General features: G+C 48.4%; 1 protein-coding gene across 1 annotated transcript in view; it reads right to left on the bottom strand.

Annotated features, from left to right (window-relative positions):
- FAM135B (family with sequence similarity 135 member B) overlaps nt 1-16,063 on the bottom strand; it is a 111,684-nt gene that overhangs the window by 43,292 nt on the left and 52,329 nt on the right. The window contains exon 6 of the mRNA XM_041769449.1: nt 597-750. Within this exon, the coding sequence (XP_041625383.1) occupies nt 597-750 (154 nt within the window). The remainder of the gene's footprint in view (nt 1-596; nt 751-16,063) is intronic.

Below are 16,063 nucleotides of genomic sequence, written 5' to 3'. Positions count from 1 at the left end.
ATCCTGAGCAGTCACTGCACCTCTCTGAGCTTCGGCTTCCCCATCTGTCAGCAAAGAAGGATTCAGGCCCAATGATCTCCATGATGTCTGAGGATGTGCACGCAGCTATTCATCCTCAGAAAACCACATATGAAGGCTGCTGAGAGGGCTCTATAATCATCCAGATTAAAAAACATATAACATATGTATAAAATATGTATTTGTATACATATGCATATATTTATAGCATATAGAGAATTTATGTATATTCTTTTGGGGGTTGTTTTACACTCTTGTCATTTGCAATCCTATAACTACTCCCCTTAGCAAGCGACTTGACATTGTGTACAGCGGTGCCAGCGGTGTGGCAAGTGTGCACTAAACGCCTGGTGGGTGAACAAATGCATGAGTGCACGTGCCTCGAGTTGCTCCTGCCCTTTCCTCCTGCAGGTGCACGTCCGAAACTCTCCTGCTGGAACGAGACACCGCACAGAAAACATACCTGGAAGAGCACTTGTCACCGTGGCGCTTGCAAAGCTGCAAGCTTTCTCAAGCCAGGCCCCAAACGGGGCAGCTGGGCCGCTGGCCTGAGGCTTCCCCCGAGCCCGGGCCCTTACCCAGCTCCATGTGCGGCAGCTCAGGGATGTCCCTCATGATGACCAGGAAGTAGGCGCGGAGCCCCCGGTAGGCGTGTAGGAGCAGGAAGCACAGGTCCCGGTGCCACCGGTGGGCGTGCTGCATGCAGTTCTCCGACGGCACATAGAAGCTCCCCTGCGAGCGGGACAGACACAGAAGCTGAGGCCACCACACGCCGGCTCTGACAACAGCCGTGGAGGGCTTCACAACCCCAGGAGAAGAGAGTTTGAGGCCTTCCCCCCACCTGGGTGCGTGGGGAAAACACCACCATCTGCCAAGCCTCTGTCTTGTATGCTCATATTAAAATAATAATAATAATAATAATAAATAAATAATAATAATAATAGCAGCAATATTAAGAGTGAGGATGAGGTTGATGGCACTCACCCGGAAGGTCTGGGGCCACCTAAAGGGACCCACTCCCAAGCCCTCATTCCCTGGCTGCTGCACGGCTCACCATAGAAGACGGGGACAGACAGAGGGAGTCCCTTTCACAGGGCGACATGGTATTTGTGGCGACCCTGGTGGGAGTTGGGTGAGCGGTACGTAATGCCCAGGGGGAGGAAGATGCACTGCTGCAAAATGTGAGGTTAGAGACTCAACCCTGGCTGCTGCATTTGGCAAGACGCCAAACAGGAAGGCACAGCATCAGGTGCTCTGCACAATGTCATCTGCTTGCAGGTGGAGGGTGCACTACACCGGTATGATAACCCAATTGTGCTCTGTGCGATGAGGAAAGAAGGGCCAAGTCCACCATGTGTCTGGAGACTCAGACACGGCGGAAGAGAAGACACGGGCCAGGCCTCACTTCCATGCAAACTCCAGAGAGAAGGATGTCTTGGGGTGAATTTCAGTGGGGATTTGTTTATGGGGGCAGAGAAAGGAAGCCCCAGAGGAGGGGTGTGGGCAGGAGAGGAGGGGGGCGCCAGCACAAGGCTGGAGCAGTCCATGGGTGTGGGACCTGCATGTCCATCTACTGCTCACCCAGAGGTGAGGGGGGAGGGACACAGCCCTTCATGATCCCGTGCTGCCCAGCCCATCCTATGGGAAGAAACTCCACCTGGGGAGTTGGTTCGATTCCCTGCTCTGGGTTCTCGCGAGCCGGTGAAGTGGCAACCTCCTGTCCCATTTGGTCTCCTTCCTTGCTGCTATCAGAGAGGAATCTGTTGGTCCTTGGGGGCAGGTCTGAGAGGGGTAAGTGGCCATCTGCAAGTCACCTGCTCTCCCCATGGAGAGTAGACGATCGTGGGTGCATTAGACTCGTGCTAATCACGGCATCGTGATGGGTGCGGCACGCAGGGTGCTGCAAATCAGGAAAGGGGGATGGAGGTGTCGGGTTGGCTGCTGTCACCTGGCTTGGGGATGGTCAGAAGTCAGCTCCCCAGGAAGAAGACTCTGAGACAGAGCTCTGTCTGTGGCAGGTACTGGGTGTGCAGTAGGGAGTAACCCTGTGGGATCGCAGGAAGGGGCAGGGGGAGGAGCTGCACTCACGGTCATGGTCATGCAGCAGCATAGAGACCTCAGCATATCCCATGGGAAGTTCTGGAGTTGCAGAGCCCGTGGCTTTGGAGGAAGGGCCAGGTCTCTGCACTCGTGCATTGCCCACTACTGAGCATGGTTTACCCCGGGAAGGAGGCGTGACCTCAGTCAGCAGCTCTCTCAAATGAGCAATCTCCAGAAACAGGCATGACCAGGGGCTGTTGGCTACCACCACCCGTGGCAATTTGAGAAAATGAATTACTCAGGCCCGGGGGCAGGATACGGATGGTGCAGCACAGCATCCTCTGGAGAGAGTCCACTCCCTGGGACTCCATTGAACCCGGGCTTTGCTTTCCGAGGCCACAGGGTCCCTTTTGAGTTGAGCTTATGAGAGACATTCAGTGAGGTTTGGAATCATCAAAAGACTCTTCCATTTCATAAGCAGAAAATAGTCAGCTAGACACTCAGGGTAATCCCTATATTCCCATTTCTCATCCTTCCTTGTATGCTAGGAACAGAAGACAGTAGAGTTGTAGAAAGACGGGCAGAGCTTGTGCATAGCAGGGTGTCAGGGTGTGCGTGTCGGACTCCAGAGCCCTATGGAGCGAGAAGGAACCCACTGTTCACGGCGCATCTAGGTACTCCCACTACCTTGATGTCATGTGGTGCTCAACAAACTGTACAAAGCAGATACTTGAATTTTGACTTTCAAAATTAGAAGACACATATGGTGAAAATCACAATATTACCCAGGGAAACACAACAAAAAGTGCCACATTCCTCACAGTCCAATAATTTCTTGTAGATCTTTCTAGAATACTTCCATATGCATATGTGCATATACGTTTTATATGCACTTAATATACGAATATATGTCCTGGAAACACACACAGACACACCCACAAGTCAGAAAATGCTCTGGATGGTTCTTTGTTCCTTGCTTTTACCACTTAGCATGCCTTAAAGGTTCCTTCTGATTACATAATAAGTGGTTAGGAACTCCAATTTCTATTTCACAGATCAAAAGATTGTGGGTCAGAGAATCAAATGACTTGTACAAGGTCACCCTGCTTTGCTCGCAGAAGAAATGATTCTCCGATTCAGGTGCTAAATGGGGGCAGTGTCTTCTCAGTGTGCACAGGTGCCCTGGAGACCGAGCCTGGCGGAGGACAGATGCTCCATCAGGGTGGCTTGCTTTGACCGAGGCATTAATTAAAGTCCTGCAGAGCCTCGAGGAGCTGTGACTAAGCGGAAATGAAAGCAGACAGGGAAGGAACAAAGGCATCAGACCCAGGAGGTAGGAGCCCCCTTTTCTGTTTGCCTCAAGCAGCCCTGAGCATCCCGTTTCCTGGTCCCGCCACCTGCTAGCATCCGAATTTTCTTATCACCAATGCCTCCAATGGAAAATGCTTCGGGACCTATTGAAGGCAAGGGATCCTTGAAGTCTGATATTAACTTTGACTTTGGAAACGAGATACCAATATCATACAGATTTTTCAAGAGACACATAAGGTAATCTTTGGGGAAAACTTCACAAGGCTGATTCAATATGATTATTGAGGCAACATGAAGTCAAAATGGTAACCGAGAGAGAAATCCTCAAAAAAGGCATGGCTTGAGATTATTATGAACAAAACAAATCTTGTTCCCTAGAAAAGAGTCAACAGCACAACTTTTCAAAAGGGAGTGAGCTGCTGCAGAAAATCCCTTTAGCTGTCCCCTGGGGTCTTGCAGAGCCAGTGAAGAGGAGCATGTGTGCCTCCACTGGCCCTGCATGGAGTGGGCCAAAAAATCACCCTGCACGAAGAAAGGCCCCTGGAGCACTGCCCGTTCCCACAGCCTGGAACAGAAACCCTAAAACGATATGCAGGCCCCATACATGGGACCAAAGCAAAGCAAAGTTGTGCCTGAACTCACCATGGTGAGCTCCAGATCAGGGCCCACAGTACAACAGCCACAAAGGGATGTACAGAGGGGATGGTCATGACAAGGCCCCTTAGGGTGGCTGTTAAGGATCATACAAGACTATTCTAATAGGATGTGGACTTCTGCAATGTCCCAGGGTAACATCAGGGGGCACAAAAAGATGCATCCATCAATGGCCTCCAGGAACACACCTACGGATTATGAGGCTCAAACATCAACGAGGATCCACTTAGAAACCTAAACAATGGATCTGAACTCAAGTGAAGCACTTCGGGGGCTCCACTGGGGTGCGGTTTGATTAGAATCTGGAGACCAGTAGGCCTGACCCTGGCTCGTGGGTCAGTCCCTCAGTAATGGTGTGACCAGGCGAGACCCCATCCTCTGAAGTGTCTGTGTCAGATGGGAAGTCGGGAGAGGAATAGAGCCGAAGGGCTCTCAAGAGTGCCTGGGTGACATTCAGCACCCGCCTAGGTGCTAGTTAGGAAGGTTTGCTTTTTTTGACTTCATTCATCACCTAATCGAGAAAGCAAGCTGGCCATCAACTCTGACCTTATATCAACGCGGGTCACATCAAGTGGCAACTACTGCCCTGGGCTCGAGATCTCTGTTCCAGAGTGCTGGCTGGATGCTTGCCTGCTGTCAAAGTGGCTAATTGGCATCCCCCTGACCCAATCCTTCTCTTCCCTTCCCTCTGGAAGAACCACTTGGACCCATCTGGCCCCACATCCTCAATAGCTGAGACATTGTCCCAGACTCCAGCCTTCTGTCTCACCTCACAATCTGTAAGAAGGTCTTAAAGGTTTTGCCCCTACCATGCTCTTGCTTTTGCCCTAGTTTGAGTCTACGCTGCTTCCTTCAATTATGAAAGCATCCTTCTATAGGGTCTCATCCCACTGGTCTTTCCTTCCATCTGTGGCATCAGCACATGCAAGTTAGTTTATAGTGTTACCTGCTGTCTACAGGATAAAGTTTGAATTCATTAGGATGCCACTCAAAGCCTTGAGTGGTGAGTCCCCAACATATTTCCAGGTCCTCTGCTGCCTCTTGTTCTACATCAGAGCTGTAGTTGCTTTTCTCCTTTTCTGCCTGTAACTCATCACCAAGACTCAGGTCCAATGTCGTCTCCTCTGTGAAGCTTCTCCATCCTCTCCCTCCTCCCAGGTCCTGCACGCACCTCCTTAGACCACAATGGTCTCCCCAACATCCCCCTCAACACCCAGAAGGTAGAAGCAGTTTGTCTTTAAACCTGAAACAGCACACAGAAATTTGATGATTAAAGAAAGAAAGAATAGGGGTGCTTGGGTGGCTCAGTCATCGGGCATCTGCCTTTGGCCCAGGTCCTGAGTCCCTTTTGGGCTCCCTGTTCAGCAGGGAGACTGCTTCTCCCTCTCTCTCTCTCTCTCTCTCTCTCTCTCTCTCTCTCTACCACTCCACCCTCTTCGTGCTTGCTTGTGCTCTTTCTCTCTCAAATAAATAAAATCTTTAAAAAAAAGAAAAGAAGGAATAAATGAATGAGCTGTAGCATCCTCTGGGAATCTCAAGAATATAAGACAACACAGGTCCAGATAGAAGGTCCAAATCACCATCACCTCCCTCTTTTTAGAACCATGGGTTTTCACACAGTTTGGGGCTTGGTATTGGGATTTGCCAGATTGCCACAAAAATCATGCTATGGATCTTTATGTCCTATACAAACACACTTACTTATGCTTTATATGAGATACTTACACAATCTGATGTTTATTTGGCATGTGGTAAGCACTGATAACTTTTCATTTAATAAAAACACGCCCATGAAACTTGACATAATTTTTGTACAGAAATATCAGTACATCTTCTGTGTTACAATTGTGGGAAAATGCATATGTGGAATTGGGTTTTAATATTCTGGATGTTTATTTGAAATAGGAATGCAGCTCTATCAGACCTCACCATCTAGAATTCTATTAATAGTAGCCACTGTTCAGTAGATGCCTGCTGTGTGCTTGGTATTATTTTTTTTGGTCTCTGGATGCTGGCTCTTGGTAATTCATGGGTTTTATCATTATCATCTTATTTTTAATCAATGAGGAAACTACGATTGCATTAATAAGCAGCTAACATTTATTATTTGACCCTATTACATGCCGGGCACTGTTCAAGCACTCTACATGTATTAATCATTTAATTCTTATGCCAAACCTAGAAGATAAGTACAATTATTTATCCCCGTTTGGTAGACTGGGAGTCTGAACCCCAGAGTGGTGAATAACCCACCTACAGGTCCGATGGCCAGCAAGTGGTGGATTAGGCATGGGCTGGGTGGGAAGCCTCACAGCACTGAGCTTCCTCTTAGAACCAAGCTGGAGGAGGTTTATATAGTTAGCCTGTGTTCCCACATTCAGGATACAGAAGAGTGAAGCCTCCAGCACCGATGAGGGCCCAGGTTTAAAAAGGAACCTCACTCTATAAATTCCAAAGGGAATCGAAAATCCCTTGGGCTACACTTCCCATTGCAACCAACTAGCTGGGATCCCAGATAACAGTGCTGTCTTTCTTTCTTTCATCTGGTCAGCACCAGACCGCTGCCATCCTGGTGAGCAGTGTCTGATTTGGTGCTCCAACAACAGGGCGGCAGTGACTAACTGTGGGTTGAATGCCAACTACCTCTTACCAAAAACAGTTAAAATACAGAAATCACAGCTGATTTCACATTAATACGACTTGATCTAAGTTGCCCCTACGGTCCTCTTAACTGACAGCCCACAAGGCTCCCTGAGCAGGGAGCAGTTCAGGCACAGGGGTCAGCGAGGTGGTTGACAGACCCTGGTCTAGGGTGCAGACATTCCCACTGAGGCACGTCTCCAGTCTACATTATGTGCTGGCTGCTCTCCACCTGCACATCACTCCAGCACCAACAGATCCCCCAAATGACCACTGAGTGACCACAGAGAGATCTGTGTGGCCCTGGCCATAAAAGAAGTGATTGTGGCTTAGTGTTTCTCTCCCTCCATGAGTCTGCTGTATCTGCACCTCCCCTTCTGGGAGTCGAGGACAGGATAGTACTCATCTACTCCCAGTGGCCTTCACATAGCGGGCAATGCATATGTCCAGATGACTGAAGCAACGGTGAGAAAAGAGGAAGAGCTATAGTGAAGCCGAAGAGCTGCCTTGAACCTTCTAATGGGTTGTCATGGGGACTGGCTGCACAAAGTTCCACCAAGGGGGTCTAGAGGCACAAGCTGTGGGTGAGAACACTCTTCTCCACTCTTGATATGTTTTCAACGTGCAGGAACACCCATTAGCATGACACCCCTGGCTCACCTCTGCCCATTTTCTGGGCACATGATGAGTTGGGGATAAAAACTGGATTCTTCCTTTTCTTTCTTCGTGAAAGCAAGTCCTCCCAGGGAGGCACTTGTCTCTGTCACCCTCAGCCCTGGAGGAGGCCTGACAGAGGAGACACTCAGCTGGGGAGGCTTGCCTCTGTCCAACACTCCTATACCTGACCAGGTAAGTGGTTCCTTCTAGAGTTCAGTATCCAGGAGCCCCCTTGGTCAAAGATCTAACACCTTGGACAGGGACTTAGCTGCCCTCACAGAGTAAGAGTGCGGGTGAAGGAGGTAGTTCTCTACCTTCCACAGAGAACAAGAGACATGCAGCATTAGTCTTACGATCATTACAGGTAAGAACTCCATATGAATCCTTCCATTGATGTACTTCATGGCATTTCCTTTGGTAAACTGGTCAATTCCTGTATCACCAAGAGATTTTTGACCTGTTTCGAACTTTAGAAGGTAATAATTCATGAGTAATTAGATAGGTTGATATAACGACCCTGAATAATTCATCACTTAAAAGACATCATTCATATCTTGTAAGTTACCTTAATGCCTGTGATGAGTTTCGGGTGAATGCATACACATTGCTGCTATTGATCTATTTGACTTTAGAGAACTACATTTTCACATGGTAGGTATTATGATTGAGAGTCCCATTGGGTTTCTTTATATTCTTCACCAAGTCAATGGAGTCATTCCAACTCCATGTATCACCATGAACCCAGTCCCTCTGTATTTGGTGCCTACTGGTGCCTGTCCCCCTGCTATAAACACTTGAGCTCCAAGGGCCCCTGGGTGGCTCAGTTGGTTAAATCTCTGCCCTGGGCTTGGGTCATGAGCTCAGGGCCCTGAGATGGAGCCCTGCATCAGGCACCATGCTCAGCAAGGAATCTGTTTCTCCCTCTCCCTTTAACCTTCCCCCGGCTTGTGTGCCCTCTCTCTCTCTCTGTCAAATCAATAAATAAAATCTTTAAAAATAAATAAATTTAAAAAATAAACACGTGAGCTCCTGAGATTAGCATGTACTGTCCCCACCTGGAAGAACATATCCTCCAGCTGGAGGAACCAGGGACACAGATGCATAATTACAGGTAGATGTCACACTGGAAGAAACTAGGATGTTGAGTGCGTGGAAGGGTGTGAGCAGGAAAAGCTTCCTAGGAAAGGTGATGCTGCAGCTGGATCTTGAAGGGTAAGGCAGGCAGAGAAAGGATGAGAGAGGGCATGTCAATTATAGGAGACACCATTAACAAAGATACAGAGTGAACAAATAAATACAGTGCAGAGAACTACAATCTGAACTATGTTGCTAAGGCACATGAGTTCAGGAGAGAAAAACTGGAGACAGACAGGTGGGATCTAGTCATGGAGGGTTATGCATATCACGTTCATCAAAAAAAAAACAAAAACAAAAACAAAAAGCAACTCAATTCTCAGGAACCCAGAGACACCTAAGAAAGGTACAAAATGTGTGCCAGTGCGCTTGCCAAGGGGAGATAGGAAGGCATGTGTGGAGGCTCTGTTCTAGGACTCTGGCTTCTCCCTAGCTGTTGCATCTGGTACTCCAAACCTCCAGCGAAGTTGAAATCATAATGTAAACTTACAAAAGTAGAAGGAGCCCAGAGAGATGAGGTAAATGGCCCTTGATCCCATAAATGCTAAGAGGCAAGTCCAGGTTTCCAAAACAGCATAGCCATGCTCTTCCATCCCACAGGGCACTATTCGGAATTCACCAGAATCAAAGTCTTCCCAACTGAGGGTAGGGCAGTGAGAACAAGGTTAATGGCCATCAGAAACGCTGGATTAATCATGCAGTGTGTGAAGGGCTGAGCGGATATTACTCCCATTCCCAAAAGGTCAGAGACCATCAACTCCAACGTATCTGCAGGATGAGGGAGCTGTCAATTGCAGGGGGCTACTGCGACCATTATAACTGTTTCTACTTTGGAAGCTAGAGTGGTTCACTATGATCTCTTCAAGGTGTAAAATTCTATGCTTTTGTGATTTTAATTATGAAAGGTATTAAATTCCTTCAACTATCACTGGGGCAGGCATAGACTCGGCATCTACAATTACTCTCCTACTGGGAGATTGTGGATTTGGTCCTTGTCTCTCCTCCTGGAATATCTGGTGGGCTCTTTCTATATGGCTCATTCTGCAGGGAACCTGGAAAGTAGACCAGAGCAGACCGGCACTGAACACGGATTCAATGTTCTGATAGCAAACGTACAAACACCCACGTGTCTCCCCATAAACCTCCTTATCTGAGATGCACAGAGCACCCAGACTAATGTCCAAGAGCAAGGTGGAGGGAGCGATAGTGACTGTCTGTCTTGCAGTCAGATGATCAGTACCCAGCATGGCTATGGCTTGAATGAGGCGAGCCTGATCCCAGAGCCCACACTTCTAACCACTGCTGATTCCTGCCTCCCTGTAGAAGATGCTCAGCGAATGTGGGCCCTCACTTGGCCTCTGCTGAAACAGATAAGTCTGTTCTGAGAGATTATCAAGGCAAATGGGAGGCCACTGCATCAATATTACCACATTTAGAATGTTTATTTCTATAGAAAACCAGCTCAAAGCATGAATGGCTTCCATTACAATGATTGTGGCAATAGTAGAAACCAAAACAAAAGCATTTGTATAATAAATTATAGTCTATCTAGAGCCTTTAAATCAGCCCTGTAAGGTACAGGTCATTCTTAGGCCCATTCAACGGATGAGGAGGCACAGTGGTGGATCTGTCAGACATAGTGTCAGGAGCTGAGTTTCCTATGAGAAAAGAAATTGTCAAAAATAATAGCCCCCAAATAATCCGAACACATTTTTAGTAAAGTTTGGATCACCTCTCTGGCCAGGCTGTGATCAAATAGAGCTGTGCCATTCTATGACTTGCATCTGCCTCAGGTTCAAGATAAAGCTATTAAATGGATGGCTGCCAAAATGACTGCATTGGCACTGCACCGTGACACTTAATCGAGGCTATGGCATCCACGCTGTCCATGCTGCTCCGCATCTATCGACTGCTTATGACTTGGTAGTACTCTGTCGAACACGGCGGGCACCCTCCACGAGGTACGGAGCCCCCATCGTGTGTTTGTGATCCTTTCCTGCCTCTCTTATAATAAAGGCAATTATTTCCGAGCACGATGGTGAGGCGTAATGAAGGCAGGCTAATGGACGTAAGGTGCTGAGAAGAGCAACTGGCAAAGAACACTGCACCCGGGGAACACCAAAGAGATGCAGGCCAGCCAGTCTGCAGGGGTGGCAGGAGAGGACGAGTCAGAAGGTTGCAGGCAGGGTGAGGATGCTGGCCATGATCCTGGCCACCACACTGTGCACACGCCACCTCGCTTTTCTCTAAGCCGAGGAGAATGAGGTATAGAAAGAGGAAACAAGAGTGGACCAGAACCCACTTCCCTGCAGTCTTCCAAACACAGGGGACCCTCTGGCCTTTTGCTTTTCAGTATTGTACACAGAGCCTACAAATGATGTGAAGAGGCCACTTCACCGCTGTGTTTATTAACAAGGACTCTGCAGACAGTAAATTCTTTAGCTAAGGTGACGGCACTCAATACATCACTCCAGTGCAGAAAACACTTAACACTCCAACATTTGAAAGTGCTGGATCTATCCATCGAAACATTTATAGCTTTGGCACTTCCAGTTTCTGGTATTTTACTTCCATTTGTTCTTCATTAAAAGCAATTCCCCAAACTGTGTGCAATGTTCAGCAATTTTGTTAGCAGTTGGCAAATTGGATTCTTAATATTTAATCTAATTGAGAACAACATTACACAACTCACACTGAACAAGCAATTTAGTTGTCAGATCATCATAAAACCCCAAACACCTTTCTGATGAATGTATTTTTACAGTCTAGCTGGAGGAAGGCTCTAATTTAAAGAAAAAAAAAAACTATTCTCCAACTCCATCAGCTGTGTCAATGTCTCTTAAAAATCACCAGTCACTACATGTGATATTTTAAAAACGAGAGATGGTGTGTTGTGTGAAACGAGCGTATGGTCAATCGTCGGAGTCAACCCAAACTCAAACACTGGCTTTGCACACTGTAACTTTCTCAGGGTTCCTCACGCGTACACACAGAGTCTATTAAAAACAATTTTGGAACAAGATGCCATCTCTACCACTGTTGGCAGGATCTGTTCTACAACAAATCAAATGCCGGGGAGATATTAAGTGCATTGTTTGGTTACTCCATAAATAGTAGATACAATGAATAAAATAATATTTATTGTTATCATTATGGTTAAGCGTATTATTTTTATCAGTACCATTAGAGTGTGATAGAGCGTCACCTCATTTTTTCTCATCAGTAGATCACACTCACGAGTTACAGGAGGCAGGCAGATGGAGCGACGGGAGAGGGTGCTTACATTCTGTGCGTTGTTTTCGATTTCGTGTAATTCTCTTTTGTTTTAAGCGATGTCTTCAAATCTTTAAGACTTGGCTCTCCAATCTGGCAGAAATATCTTTCGGGGATAGGATTTTTAGCTGGTTGAGGATCCAATGTGGAAGAAGTTTATCTCCCTGGCAAGCTGCTGCTTGTGGATTGAAGCAAGAGGAGGGCAGGTGCAAGAAGCGAAAAGAAACAGGAGAGCGGTGGCAGGCTGTCTAGAAGTGCAGGGGCCGTGGGGGGCTCACCGGGGAGCGGAGGGAGGGCAGCAAGCCCCACCGTGCTGGGGCGCACGTCGGGGCCAGCACCAAGCAGGCACCACAAAGAACGGGAGGGAATGACAGACATGAGCACTCCCATCCCCCCGGACACTACGCCCAGAAGTCAGCCCTTATCCTGACTCGGTGACTCCGCATGTAGCCCTTGCTCCCTCACCCCCAGAGAGCAAAGCTGGTCACCGTCCCCGTGGCTTCACCTGGCCTGGCTTTAACTGCCCCACAGCAGGCTGCTCTGGCCCTGAGACTGGTCCTCCCACCCCAGGCTCGGCGCCTTCACCTGCCCACACCCGTGTTGCAGATGGCCGGACAGAGTCCCACGCCGTCCCTCCTGGTGAACCAGACCTCTTCCTGTCGGGGGCTTCTCTGTTATCTCCTCTATTCAATGTTGCTGCTAGTGATACCGCTACCCTGAGGCAGAGACACCTCTTTCAAGGAGAGTTTGGGATGCTTCTGAGCTTGATTATGGTTAGTGTCACTCCACACAGTGATATTCTAGAATTAAGTAGAACAGAGGACATGCTTAACATGGTGCCCAAGTCACTCATTGTGCATTTACTCAAGAATTATTTAGTGGGGGGCACTTGGGTGGCCCAGTGGTTGAGCGTCTGCCTTTGGCTCAGGACATGATCCCAGGGCCTTGGGGTCAAGTCCCCCCATTAGGTTCTCTGCTCAACAGGAGACAAGCCTTCTCTTTCTTTTTCTCTCTCTCCCTCTCTCTGCCTCTCCCCAATGCTCATTCTTTCTCTCTCTCAAATTAATGAATAAAATCTTAAAAAAAAATAAAAATAAGAAATCAGCAGGTAAAAGTAGGAGGGGGGGAATTTCAAATGTGACGAGCAACCTTTTGCAGATATAAAAATAAAATTGAGATGATGTCAGCAGAGTGTACATGTGGGGTCAAGGCTGAATGAAGGAGGGTTTCGGTTCTGAGGCCCGGGGCAGCAGGAGGGCCTCTATTCTTTGTCATGAGGATGATTTTAAGGTTCACCATCTCATGGGAGCCAAGTGGAGAGAACGTGGAGGGAAGAGAATCAAGAGAAAGCAGGTAAGTCTGGAAGCTGTGCGTTGTGCAGCGGGAAGCATCCGTGTAGGCAGCGGGAGGGGGACGAGGAGAGGTGTGAAAATGAAGACAGGTTAGAGAGTCTGCAGGGAGTCCGTCCCTGGCATTGGTGTGCTAGACAGGAAGGGACCCGGGATGATTCTGAGGCTCCTGGAGACTCACTCGAATAAGCAACACAGAGCACAGGCCGTCATTCCCTCCCGTTCTTTGTGGTGCCTGCTTGGTGCTGGCCCCTACGTGCACCCCAGCTCCCCAGTGAGCCCCCCACGGCCCCAGCTGTTCTGGACAGCCTGCCACCGCTCTCCTGTTTCTTTTTGCTTCTTGCACCTGCCCTCCTCTTGCTTCAATCCACAAGCAGCAGCTTGCCAGGGAGATAAACTTCTTCCCAGCAGAGGAGATGCAGCATCTGAGATTGAATCTCCGGAACCCCACCAGTGGGATTGGAATCCCAGTGCCTTCCTGACCTTGGGCCACCTTACTGATTTCCATAAGCCTCAGTTTCCTTATCTGTAAAATGGGGGGGGGGATACTAATAGCTTCTTCACAGGGGTGAGTAAAGAGTAAATCAGAGAATGTGCACGCAGCCAGTAAGATGGGCTAGAAAAGGGACACCTGGGTGGCTCCGCAGTTGAGCATCTGCCTTCAGCTCAGGGTATGATCCCGGGGTCCTAGGATCGAGTCCCACATCGGACTCCCCACATGGAGTCTGCTTCTCCCTCTCCCTGGGGAGTCTCTGCCTCTCTGTGTGTCTCTCATGAATAAATAAATAATTTTTTTAAAAAAGGATGGGAAAAAAATGATGGGCTGGGAAAGGGGAAGAACTCTGCAGTTTAGCTAATAGTGTTCTATTGATTAACTGGAAGCACGGAGTATGGTCTGAATATTAGCCACGGAACCACATCCCTTACGTCTCTGAATTCACCCCCATGATCACTGGAGGCAGCTGTTAAGTAGCACACTGAGCACCTGTATTGGGAGCCTTTAATCAAGCACCTAAAGCTCACCATGGGGACAATCCTTGATAGGTTACTTCCACCCCCAGGGTCCAGGCTCCCCTTCTCTGAGAGGGGTTAACTAATTCCATGGCTGTGATGATAGTCAATGAAATATCAGGACCAAAGGCCTTTGGGACAGAGAGCATAGTGGAACTCATAGATAGTGTTGAACTCATAGATACTCTACTCATAGATCCACTACTCATAGATAGTGGAACTCATAGATAGTGTTGTCATCACTCGCCTTATCAGTGCTGACTCTTGAAAAGTGTTAAGTCAGCCATCCCGGGAAGTGTGCATGGGCTGTGCACGGCCCGGGCCCGCCTCCACCCCTGAAGGCTCACATCCCATAGGCAAGCTAGGCAAAGGTTAGAGTATTCCCTGAAGCCGCCAGCTGACTTTCTGGCAGCCATGAGCAAGCATCGGTTTCGTTGAAAGTTCTCCTGGGAAAGTGAATGAGATCAATATGGAACAGGATTCTTTGCTACCCAGAGAAAGCAGCCAGTGAGGCAGAGAGAACAGCAGAAGGCAGTGAGGGATGAGAGTCATCTCCAATAATAAATCCTGGAGCAGACTACTGCCACAGTGAAAGGGACAGCCAGCACAGCCCTGGGGCTGCAGACAAGCACCCTGTCTGCACCGCATCGGTCTGGAGGCCAGATTCCAGGAGGGGTTCACTGTTGTGTTTAGGTTAGAAATGGGAGGTCCGGAGTGAGAGCTGGCAGGGAGTCTCTGGTTGCCAATAGAACTGTAAGTGACTCCAACAAAACTGGCTATGAAGACACTGGCAATACAATTTACAACAATGGGGCAGCCCACGTGGCTTGGCAGTTCAGTGCTGCCTTCGGCCTGGAGCGTGATCTTGGGGACCCGGGGTCAAGTACCATGTCGGGCTCCATGCATGGAGCCTGCTTCTCTCTATGCCTGTGTCTCTGCCTCTCTCTCTGTGTGTGTCTCTCATGAATAAATAAATACAATTAAAAAAAATTTACAACAGGTGGGGTGTGTATGTGGGGGTGGGGTTCAATAAATGAGGCCGGATCTACCACACTCAGGGATCGGACTTGGATTATGCTTTGTGAGCACTCATGCATACGGCATGCACCGAGTGCAGGTGCTGGCCCACACCAGGAGCGTGAAGGAAGCCATGGTCTGCCCTGGGGCCTTCCCACTAGCAGGGAAGACAGACAGCTGTCTCCAATGGGGTGGGCATTGCACCAAGCAGGCAGCATGAGAGAGTGAGGTTTGTAGCAAGCCTGGGTTGTCAGGAAGAGCCTCCTTGGGAAAGGAACATTCGACCTGGATCCCGAAAGACGGGCCGGAGGAAAACTGAAAAAAAAAAAAAAAATCTCTCATGTTTTGCCTTTTTCACTCATTGGAGGAATATAGGCAGTCATTCCTCTGTTTACATTTGTGAACAAGATGGCTCTTGGAAGCCATCACTGCTTCTACACTGGACTGAACAGCTGGTGATGGAGGGGATGCTGGAGAGTGAGAATCAGCTCCCTGAATTCTGATTTATGCACGACAACCTTTGTCCTGGCGGACACTACAAGAAGCATGCTCACATAAGCATAAGCCATGTCTTTGGAAGAGAGCCACAAGGGTCACTGTTTTGTAAGGGGAGAAACCGAGACCTGAGACCACATATCTAGTGGGCTGCAGAGTTTCCTCAGGCCCTCACCTATAGAGTCTACCAAATTTTTTCACTTACTAGTGGTGTGAATTTGGGCAAATAACAATCTCCCAGTGCCTGTTTCCTGATGACACCATAGTTACAAGTATGGAAGCCTCGTCGTTGTTGTGAGGGTTCATGGGGTCATCTACAGCGTTGGCTGTCATTAACATCATCATCAAAATTGCCATCGCCCTATGGCACCTGGCAAGCATGCCCACTTATGTTGAATCTGCAAAGTGTTTTTGCAGTCTACATTTACACAAGTGGAAACTAGGTGGAAAACTGCGCTTTCTGG

Source organism: Vulpes lagopus, chromosome 9 (assembly GCF_018345385.1).
Source record: "Vulpes lagopus strain Blue_001 chromosome 9, ASM1834538v1, whole genome shotgun sequence".
NCBI lineage: Eukaryota > Metazoa > Chordata > Mammalia > Carnivora > Canidae > Vulpes > Vulpes lagopus.
The sequence above is the reverse complement of the archived record's forward strand: the minus strand, read 5'-3'. Positions and strand labels throughout refer to the sequence as shown.